This window comes from Thermobia domestica, chromosome 9 (assembly GCF_964235325.1).
Source record: "Thermobia domestica chromosome 9, izTheDome1.hap1.1, whole genome shotgun sequence".
Taxonomy (NCBI): domain Eukaryota; kingdom Metazoa; phylum Arthropoda; class Insecta; order Zygentoma; family Lepismatidae; genus Thermobia; species Thermobia domestica.
In genome coordinates, this window is record NC_137462.1 from 13,542,486 (window position 1) to 13,554,696 (window position 12,211).

The window sequence follows — 12,211 nt, forward strand, 5'->3', positions numbered from 1 at the left end:
GCTTTTTCCAAAAAGAATAAATGATTAAAAAGAAAGAAAGAAAGAACAATTCTTGCTAAACTAGTAGGAAGAGAAGAACGAGGTAAGATTTTTTTATTTTTTTCTTCTTCTTCTTTCAGGAATCGAAGAGAAGATTTCCTGTCCAACTGCAACAACCAATGAGTATGCAGCTCTTGGAAACAACCTTGTGGAGGTCAATTTTCTGGTAGGGCATAGACCTCTGTCAGATTTTACGAAAACAAAAAGAAGCTATAAAGAAGTAGGGACCGGATTGTATAATAAATTCTTACAAAGCAAGAACTCAAAGTTACAAAAGAATGCACTTACCTTACAAGTGCTTCCTCTACAGCAGATATATTTAAGATATTAACAATTACGCTATAATAGCTTACGCCTATTAAAACGCTCGGCTTGTTCATGTTTTCTTAAGAGATGCAATAAACAAGATTAGACAGAAAGTTTATTTTTATTATAATGTATCTTATCAAAATTCAACCATGTAACTCCTGTTTACAACTTTTTTTTTTATGTTATTGTTCTGCTAATAAATCTAAACAAAGACGAGCTGAAAGGAAGGGAGACAGTTTGACGCCATTTTGGAGGAGTTAGCAAGTTATATTTTCTTACCATATAAGGACAATATATTCTCTTACCATTTATTTTTCTCTTTATACATTTACCGTTTCATTATAAAATATTTCAAGGACAACCTAAAAACTTTCGATTTCTTATTCACGTTATTATATTTAAGTATATGTCATTGGCGGTCTTGCCTTGACGCGATTCTCTCATAGTGTCATCACAATTTTCTTTTTAAATGCTTCTAAAATATGATATGTTATGAATTTTATATTTCTAAAATGTAAAATTCATAACATTGTATATAATTTGAGTATTAAATGAATTTCAAAATATATTTACAATTTATGTTAATTTTCAGGCATTCTTCGACGTCACCAATACCAAATATGGGAACTCTGATTATTAGGATCAAAAAAAAAAAAAAATCGAGTATCGAATTGTAGTAGGGCTCAAAAATTGCGTATTCGCATACTAATCAACGGAAAAGTAACGAAAAAATTCACACTATGGATTTTCAGTTCGCGCAAACGCCTTTAAAGTTTGAGAAAGATGACAAAAGCACCAAAATTTACCTTTACGTGAATAAATCAGATTTTCGAGTATCGAATTCTAGTAGGGCTCAAAAGTTGCGTATTTGCGTGCTAATCAATTGGAAAATAAGGAAAGTAATCATAGTTTGGGTCTTCAGTTCGCACAAACGTCCTAAAGTTTGAAAAAAAAGACAAAAAACACCAAAATTTACCTTTCCGCAAGAAATATACAAGGTATCTCAAAACAACATCGACAACGTTTGGGAAGTGATTCGTGACACCAAGATAAGACAAAAAATATAGACCAACTTGGGTGCACAAATGCTTCCTTTCAGAGTTATAGGCTGCCGAAAACATGAAAAAAAATTAAAGGTCCATAGCTCCAATACTATGTATGGGATCTACCGTGCTCGTGTCAAGACTTCACTTAGGAACTAGTATGTGCCTTAAACAAATATTCAAGTTTCAGAATCGTGTGGTACTTTCGCAACAATTTTACAGTTTTTTTTTTCATGCTTTCGGCACCCTATAACTTTAAAAGGAAGCATTTGTGCACCCAGGTTGGTCTATACTTTTTGCCTTATCTTGGTGTCAGGAATCTCCTCCCAAATATTGTCGTTGTTGTTTTGAAACACCCTGTATAGATTACTTTTTAAATTTCTATAGCGTCCAGGTACATTATTTTAGTTCTGTGAGGTAATGTATGTTAATAATTCGTTAATGTGAGTGACTTTATATATTTTATTTTCATAATGATTTTCAGCTCTTCGACCATTTCTCAACTTTTTTCTACTTGAAATGACCCAGAACCCACCATGAGGAGGTGGCTGCAATTCAAGTTCCACCCACACCCTGTCCAAACATCCATCATTTAGGGTGTGCTAAATTGGCCCAATAGGGCAGCATTATCTGCTAACAATTCCATTGTAAGTATTGTTGTTTTACATATATTTGCAACAGAAAAAAAAATACAGAATCAGCACAAAACTTTGTCAACAATGAGAACAGTATACACTCCATAGTTATTGTATCCAGGGTAATTGAATTTATTCCAGGCTGATAGTCCAGTCCAAGAGCGATTTGGCCTCCGTAGAAATTTTGGTAAGAATTTATTATCTAAGTTACATTTTTTATGCCTAAAATTATATAAGTAAAATATTCATTGCTTACTTTATTTGTATAGTTCACTGTTATGTTGAATGTTTCGTAGAAATGTATAAGCCAGGTCGCAAACAACACAAAGCCAGCTGGTATGAAACATTTTATAGAAATGATACTTAAATCATGTTAGATCTTCAAAAATCATTCAAATTATAACAAACGAAGTTCAGTGTTTCAAATTAAAATCAAATCTAACATTTCGACTAAGACCAAGGGCGTCGATCCTGGGGAGGCCGAGGGGGCCCGGGCCCCCGCAAAGTTCATGTGGGCCCCATGTATTTTTATGAATATATATATATATATATATATATATATATATATATATATATATATATATATATATATATATATATATTGTTATATGTATTGCTACATGTATTTTTTTAAGAATGGGCCCCCCAAAATCGGAGCCCTTGACTAAGACTGCTATATTTTCAGAGCTTAAAATCGAAACATTTTTCCAAATTTTCTAACTGAATGATACGAAGTTAAGAACATATGGCAATTATTGGCGATTTATTTTAGCGTGATAATTTGGATTAGAAGAGCAAGACCTAAAGAGTGGACCAGGGATGCAACAGAATTTCATCCCGGCAAATCAATGTCCTGTTGGAACTCAGTCCCTGTGTGACATTTCGCTTAGCAACATTTGGATGTTTCTTTTAGTTTATTATAACAGTTGGATCTCGATAACTCCAATTCCTTGATAACTCATTTTTTTCACATCCCCTTAAACTCTCCATAACACAATGTTAAAATAACCTCTCTTTATAAGTCTAATGTTTAAAAATCACAACCTCGGTAAGTCGAATTTTGAGGGTTTCATAATCATACCATAAACTGGGTATACTTTGGCTCTTTTTTTTTTTTTTTGAATTTTCAAAAAAAAAAAAAAAAACATTCTAACATTTCCTAAGATTAAGGAGGTAATTTAATGACATTTCTCCTTCTTAAAGTGCAATCCTTTGACTTTTTTTTTTTTTTTTTTTTTTTTTTTTTGAAAGCAGTGAAAACTCAGTGTGACCAAGAATGATGAATATAGTTCCAATTATTTGACGCTATGCAAGAATTTTTATGATTGGGGTAACTTTAGCCCCACTTGTCAAAATGACTAATTACGAACACAAGAAAGTATTATTCTTGTATTCGTATTTAAGAAACAGAATGGAAGAACAGAGTATTATAAACACATTGGTGAAAAAATTATCAATGTTTTTACTCAACTTCAATCAAAGAAGAAATATCGTCTGATGAAAATATTTGTATTGTACTTGGGTAAGTACGAAACATCTATAAAAGAACGATACAAATTTCTGAATAGTTAACTTAAAATACAAATATTACAAACATGGGGGTGAAATCACCTGTTCAATTTACAGGCAAACAAAAATATCGCTCAATGAAAATCTCTTTAAAGTGGATGAATACTTAACATCCGAAAATAAGAGCACCATATTCTTCATTTTAATTTTCAAACTTTAGAAAAAAGAAAATGGATGTTAGAAAAAAGTGAAATCTTTAAGTTTTACGTCCCACGGTTATGCCGGTTAGGCTAAAGGAGACGGTGATGATGAGAGATGAGTGAAATGGTGGAATGAAGAAAGTGGGAGGAAACGGGAGAACCCCGAGAAAACCCACGAGCACGGTGTAAATGGATGTTAGACTTGTTATTCTTATACAAGTTATTAAATAATAAAATTGATTGTATGGAGTTTGTCTCGAAAATATCACTGCGGATTCCCACTTCCAAAACCAGAGTAGAGAATACAGGTACATTTTATTGTGCGAAAGCTAGAAGCAATATATTATTTAAATCCCCTACGTGGAGGCTGTGTACGTTATATAATGACATTGTAGATAAGTTTGATAAAGTGGATGTATTTAGTTTATCAGAAAACAGGTTCCGATCATATTTAAAACAAGAAATTTTCTACAGAAGTAATTAGGAATTTTATGTATGTAACATTTACTGTATGTACACAACACTATAATTGGGCACTAAGCCTGTTGTGTTGTGTTGTATATTAAATAAATAAAATACGGTAGAGTATTTTATCGGTACCATACTGCTCAGTTGTAAGAAGAAAATTCTTGCAATTCAGGCACTGTATAACATCCTCGTTTAGAAGCTAGAAGGGGAGGGGGTAATCTTCCTTATTTCATCGCAATATTTGTACTTCATTTCATCTTTAATATTGGGTCATTACCAACACAGAAAATATGGGCCAATGTTGACCCCAAAATTGGGCCAATGTTACCCCACGCAATTAAACGCTTAATAGTTTGTGCGTAATTGAACAAACATTTAAGGCGTTAGCTTATTAATATTCGCTAATGAACATGTTTTTATATTCTACTTACTTGTGCATTTAGGGTCTATCACTTGAATGCAATGAATAAAAGCTGTGGAACTTGAAATATGATAAATGTTTACTTGCTAACAATTGCGTGTTCTCAATATTTGTAATACTTACACCAGGTCCACAACTTTTCTTTCTGTTAGAAACCGTAATAACTATGTAGAAAGAAATAAAATCTTTCTCTTCCTTTGGGCCAAAGTTGCCTTTAAAGGGCCAAAGTATACCCAATTTACGGTAATTAGAAACCTCGATAATTCGAACTTTAGTATCTGCGAACCTCTACAAGTCGATGTTACCTCTATAATTCGAATTTCTCTTGATGTGACCTCGATAACTCGAAGTTATAGCTCTTATGTTTTTACGTAAATTGTCATTGTTGCTAAAGTATACTCTAATCGTATTTTACTTATGTCTAGACATAAAAATCTTTCCTCCAAAACAATACATACACAACAGGTATTTTATTTTTACTAGTCACCTTGTTTAATTTAAGGGACTTTCACAACTTCGAGTGCTAGAAGTCGAACGAATATAACTTCGTGTTATAGATGTTATATAATCACTTTCAATGACGATCGTGGAACTTCGATACCTCGAATTTTTGTTGAGGTTACCTTGATTACTCGATAGCTCGAATTTTTTGTCTTTTTCCTTTCAGCTTCGAGTTATCGATGTCCCACTGTATTACGTTCAGAACTGGATTTAGATGTAGTGGGGCCCTAAGCTATTGAAGGTAATTGGGCCCTTTATGTGTCCTGATGAACATAGGCATTATGTATACAGAAATAAAGAAAGTAGTGATATTTTAAAAAGAATAAGCTAGCAGAAGGAGGGCCAATACTTACGTCATAGGACTTACCAATACGAAGCACTGTTGCTATATGTAGATTTTATCTTATTTGCTGTTTCTCTTATACTTTGGAAACGTAAATTCAGTTTTTTCCTTTATTTTTAGGGGCCTCCAAGAGAGTGGGGCCCTAAGCTATAGCTTGTTTAGCTTATATGTAAATCCGGCGCTGATTACGTTTTGTATTTATCTATTGGTTCTTCTCTAGTGATTTCTAACTTCATTCGCTTGTTCTATGCTCACGTGTTTTTCAAGTCAGATTATTTATTTAATTATATCATATATAATTGAAACAGCTACAAGGGCAATTCAAAAAAAAAAAAAAAAAAAAAAACTCCGCGTATACCTGAGAAATTGCCGGGAATGGCGACATCAGTCCTATGTGCATTTTTGCCGATCCCAAACGTTTCAGTATTCTTGCCTATTTGATGTCGAGAACAGAACCCAACCAAACCCTGCGAGGCTTCTAACCCGTTTCTACTACTACTATTACTACTACTACTACTACTACTATTATTATTATTATTATTATTATTATTACTACTGCAAATACTACTACTACTACTACTACTACTACTACTACTACTTTTGCTATGCATCTGTGTAGTACAAGGGCAAACATTTTAATGAAAGAAGTTTAATGAAAGTTTCAAAAAAACGTTAAATCACTTTTTGAATATTATTTTTAATCTTATTTTAACGAAAGAAGTGTTATAAAAATGTTTAAAAATAATATAAAAAAACTTTCCTTAGGTAGGGTTTGAACCCACGCCAAAAATCAGTTTCTTTACTAACATGTTGCGCTAGCTCATTCGACTACGAGGGCCAACAGTATGTAGCGTATACTTTGTGCTATATGTAGGTCTTGACTCGTGATGTCTTATCTGTATCGGCCAATCAGATCAGAGGATATTTGAAACGTTTGGGATTCGTAAATATGCGTCCTGTGGCACTATGTGCAGTAGTTCAGTAGACCTAGACAGTGGGCAGTCCAAAGAGAAGGTTGTGTTGCAATTCAGTTGTCGACTATAACAATTAAAAATGAAGACTCAAATAGAAAAATCGGCCAAATGTGAAGTGCGTTGGATAACACGATTTCTAAGTGCGAAAAAAAAAAAACTTTCGGTAGCTACGATTTATCAGGGACTGGAAGTGTTTACGAACCAACGCAATGAGTAAAGGCACTAGCGTGCGCAGGACATTGGGAATGTGGGTGCCAGATATAAAGTACCACCATATGGAATGGCGTCTTCTCCCCCTCTTCCCTCTAAGAAAAGATAGCGTTATTGCACCCGACGCTGCGTCGGCGACGCACGGCACACATACAGACGGGAAATAATGTACACGTAATCTCTTCTCAGTTTGTAATAATTCTACATAAAAAAGAAGTTTGTATAATGGGGATGCCAAGGCACCCACGTTGCGCACGCCTGTGAGTAAAGGTTGAGTTGATTTTGAGTTTTAACGTCCCTTTCAGCAGCGAGGCTACATGAGACGGGACCTACTTTATTAACGTGAAATCCGAACCACATAATGAGGTGAAGGTGTCGTACGTGAATGGTGTTGCATATTTAAAGATGACGAACTGACGTGCACGATGCGGCAAGAAATGGGCGCCCATCTGTAGTCAGCAAGGAACTCGGCTGCACGTTTACAGGCATATGAAAGAGTGGCTTGCGTCGTACAACTTCGACAATTGACAATGCGCTTCACAATGCTGCTAGCGGGCGGCTTCATTCCCAGGTGGGAGATTTTTTGCGGAAGGATTTTTTCAAGCCCTGTAAAACGTTATGATGGGTGCCTCAATTTCAATGGTGATTATGTTGAAAAGTAATGTAATGTTGTACTTTTCTAATATGAATAATAAAATTTCTGTATCTGCGAGCAGGGCCGGATTTAGGGATGTGCAAAGATGCACTTGCACCACCACCACCCCTTCGTTGTAAATAAACACTACCTAAAGTGAGAAACTATAAATATACCACATTGACTTGACACCTAGTCTTCCGTTTCAGGCGCTGCTATCGGCTGAAGAAATTCCATTCTCTTTCGCTAAGGCTCTCTCGCTTAGCAGCTGCTGAACCCTTATTGGCTCAGCGCGTGGGTGTGTCAGGGTGTGAGCTTTAGCTCGCATTTTTGCCACGGCTCAAGACATTTTGGCAGCACAATAGCAGTAAAACTAACAACAATTTCCGAAAATTTCTGCTGTTATGTTTCCGTTTGGGTATAAAAGAAAGCGAAGTTTTGCAAAATCAGTAGTTTAAGTCAATATTCTGAAGGTTGAAGGAAAAGGATTCATTGACAAGGTGCATTCGCGAAGTGTCATCTCGCGATTCGTGTAAAATTTATTCAAATGCAAAGTTCTCCGCACCCCAATTGTATTGTACTAATTTTAGCGGCCCATACGGGCAATATGCATATTTATGGACCTTCATGTATCCGGAATTCAATCATACACTATTATAACGCTTGGACAAAATTGCTTTTAGTTTCTTTAGATGAAACTGGACATGAATGTGGGCATATGCAAAACAAATTCGATCAAGTATTGCTTCTCTGACATATGTTACCCATACCATTCGCCATCTTGGATCCGGCCATATTGGATTCCACTTTCGGTTTTTCAAATGGGAATAGGTGCATGCGATACATCAAATTCATGTACAATTTTCTCGGAAATTCATTGGTGTTGTCAGTTTTACCGTTTGGAAGGTATTGCATGTTAAATCCCTCCAGGCACTTTGCGAATAGACATTACAGAGTAATATCAGTTACGCTTACGTTTTTGATGTTGACAAATCGAAACATTTCTAACTGAAAAAATACTGTAGGTATAAACAAAGTCTTTACAGCATTGGTGTCATAATCATAGTACATTTCTTTGAATGATTGTTATTATTTCCATGTTATACTACAATCATACTAATCAAGGAAGTATTGTATTAGGTTCAAAATACCTAATGTAAATCCAGATAGACCAGATTTGGGTGAAGACCTACGATTTCCGTATCGACGTCTGTGTATCTGTATGTATGTACCTTCAGAGAATATTTCATGAACGATAAATCAGGTAAAAGATTACATATACACACGGGGCCCTGCACAACTTTTCATTTGGTTCAATATCCGTGAAGCCCCTGACATTTAACATGCAATACCTCCCAAATGATACAAGCTACGATAAAATTCTGTATACCATTGAATTTCCGAGAAAATTGTACATCAATTTGATGTATCACATGCACCTATTCCTATTTGAAAGACGAAAGTTCAATCCAATATGGCGGACCCAAGATGGTGGGCGGGGTGGGTAGCATGTGTCAGAGAAGCAGTACTTGATTCAATTTGTTTTACATATGCCGACATTCATATCCAGTTACATCTAAAGAAACTAAAAGCAATTTTGTTTCCGAGCGTTATAATAGTGTATGATTGAATTCCAGATATATGAAGGCCCATAAATATGCAAATTACCCGTATGGTCCGCTAAAATTAGTACAATACACATTGAGGTGCGGAGAACTTTGCATTTGAATCAATTTTACACGAATCCCGAGGGGACACTTCGCGAATGTTCCTTGTGAAAGTAGACACTTAGTATTTCCAGTGCAATTCGTCATTCACACCACAGATGCCTGAACACATTAAAAAAAAAAAAAAAAAAAAAAACTCAAATGTGCTGGTAGTTATTGGTGCACCTCGCGTCAGAAAATCCTGGATCCGGCCCTGTCTGCGAGTGTGTCATTGATAATCAAACGGCGCGGCGTTTTGTTTTCGAATTGTCCTCGTATATCCTACTACCGTGGTGATTTAAAGTGATATTTCAAATCATTATTTTCAATTTACAGGTCTATTGTCTATAAAGAAGGGACGATGGAAGTTGATGAACAAGAGACTGGGCCTGCTTTACCTACAGAAAAAGGCGAAAACACTAGAAAACCATTTAAAAAGAAGCCGAAATTACCAACTAGCCTAGAAATGATACCAAGCTTCAGATGTCCTGCTGAATATTGTACCCAAAATGTTAAAGCAGAGACTCTCAACCAACACTTACTGGCAGCCCATAAGGCTAGCATTTGTGAGAGATTGTTGGAATCAAATTCAGTCACTTGGAGTGTGACACTTCCACAAGAGCCCCACGAAGACTTCTTCTCTATTTGCTCCGTTAAAGAATGGGGCTGGTTTTACTTCCGAGAATTCTGCCGCATCGTTGATAATAACTCGAGGAAAGTCAGCCATTTTGTTGTTCAGTACTTGGGTGCCGGTGCAAGGCCAAATTACTTCCAGTACGAGCTGACAGTAAGGAAAGTGTGGAGTGATATTTCTGCAGCTGGAGAGGTTGAGCATCTGTTTGTGAATCCTGCCCATGTGAAAAATTCCTTCAAATGGAGTCGAAATGTAGTTCCTGAACGTTTTCAACCTAATAATGCTTACATTGAACGATTTACAATTACCATTCGGAAAAAGGAAAATTTGGAATGATCATCGAACTTGGTCCTTTATTTCTATAGGAAAGTAAAACGTTGTGCATTTTGGCTTATTTATTGGACATCGCAAATGTGTAAATTTTCAAGATCTGATATACAAATTTCTATTCAATCTTAAAGTGATCATTCTTATACACAACAAAGGGAGTACATTGTAACATTTTTACCATAGTATGAAATTATAGTGAACAGAAAAATAAAACACATTTTTCATCCTATTTAGTTATGAAGTATTTTCAACGTCTTGATGTAATACTGGTAGAAAGAACTAAACCAATAAAACATTATTGTATAACTTACATCCTAACAGTTTAATTGAATTGACATTTTTTTTTTTTTTAATTGAAAGCTCCTATTCTATTATAATTATTTCAGAGAGTATATGTCTTGCTTAGTTTGATATGGGGATTCTAAGTATCATATTATTGCTACGAGGGTCGTTCTAAAAGTAATGCATCTTTTTTTAATGGAAACTAATGGAGATACATAAATAACAATAGCACAGCTAAACAGAGCAATATTTCAGCTATAGACTGTCATTTTTCCACATACTTCCCACAATTCGTTACGCGCTTTTGCCAACGATGAACCAGAGCCTGCATGCCGCGCTTGTAAAAATCGCCATGACATGGACTGTCTTTCGGATTCCGGCTCGTAGTGACGACACCACGTCTCATCTCTAGTGACGATTCTATCCAGAAAATTGTCACGTTCAACTTCGTATTGGTGGTCCAGCAGGTCCCGATAAATTTCCATTCGCTGACTTTTTTTGATCTTCTGTAAGCATCCGCGGCACTCATCTCGCACAGACTTTGAGACAACCAAGATGTTCCATCATTTTTTCCAAGGCATTACAACGGACATTCAGCTTTGTTCACAATTCTCTGGTCGTTATCCAGCGATCAGCATGGGTGAGTTGACCAAGACGCTCTTCTTTGCGAGGGATGATAGCCGTGCAGGGTCGACCGGGCCGTGGCTTGTCATGAATACCCTTTTCATCACCTTAAAAATGCCGCACCAGCTAAAAAACGGGACCAGCTGCAAATAAAAGAGGAAAGTTCAAGCATTAGTACTACACCAATGACATGGCACGGACATATAAAGTCAACACAAAAAAGGAGGCATAAATTTCGGAACCACCCTCGTAATAACGAAAACGCTTGTCTTACAATAATGATTCAAAATTTATCAAGCATAAATGAGAAAAGGGTAGTGACGTCTCTAGTAAGAGACTGAAATTACCGGAATTACAAATTGTTGTCTTACTGAGAGATACTTGATATTTGTAAACCAAACAACAGCTACTAACCGATTCATAGTTTTTCTTATACAGACCATACAAAGTCTATCCGGAAAGAAGTATGGCCAAGTCTATAAATATGAAAAATATATTTATGTAATAATAATAATAATAATAATAATAATAATACCTGTACACAAGGGCACCCATCAGAGGGGCAAGGTGGGGCGCTCGCCCCCTAAGAGGAAATCGTACTTGGGAATATCGAAAGCCCAATAGAATTTTTACATTAGTTATAGCAAAATTTGAAACTATATTTGAAACCTCGTTTATATCCCCCCCTTGGAAACCACAACATGGGCGCCCTTGCCTGTACATTAAGATTATTCAAAACATTGTCCACCTGCCTTTATACATCTTTGTCAGTGAGAATTCCAATCTGCGAAGGAATCCTAAAAGATCTGTTCAGGAATTGCATTTAAAACCATTTCACAAGCTGCTGTAATGTTGTCAATTGTTCTGTACCGTTCACCTACAAGAGCTGGAAGCAGTGTTCGTAGGTTTCCTTAAGAAAATTTCCCTGAACTGACACAAAATTTTCCCTTTTCTTATCAGATTTTCTATAGTTTGTTGAGTGTCCAACATTAGCTGTTTCTCAGGGGCCTTGACCAAAACTAAGGTGAGACCAAAACTAAACTGACTTTTTGCAATAAATTTCAAATTAAGTCAACATTTCTGTGAAATTTGTGAAATAAAACTTATTTCAAATTATTTAATGTATAACACAAAACAGACTTCTTAAAATTCATTTACTCAAGTGTAGAAAATGTTTGTGAAAAATTACAAAATTTAATAGAAATTAAAGGCAAAAGCGAAAATGAATATTCTTTGGCATGATAATTTGTTTTAAAATTTTCAACCTTGTATTGAGGCCTGAAACAGATTTGCCCACCTCAGCAGCGAAGCACTGTTAACAACGAAAACACTCCTCTTTGCAGTCTGAA

General features: G+C 35.7%; 1 protein-coding gene across 1 annotated transcript; it reads left to right on the forward strand.

Moving 5' to 3' along the window:
- Positions 1 to 2,094: 2,094 nt before the first annotated feature.
- Positions 2,095 to 10,257, forward strand: LOC145693897 (uncharacterized). Its single transcript, XM_081770064.1, has 2 exons — positions 2,095 to 2,213; positions 9,329 to 10,257. The coding sequence occupies exon 2, from the start codon at positions 9,354 to 9,356 to the stop codon at positions 9,960 to 9,962; it is 609 nt and encodes a 202-aa protein (XP_081626190.1). The 5' UTR covers positions 2,095 to 2,213; positions 9,329 to 9,353; the 3' UTR covers positions 9,963 to 10,257.
- Positions 10,258 to 12,211: the final 1,954 nt, after the last annotated feature.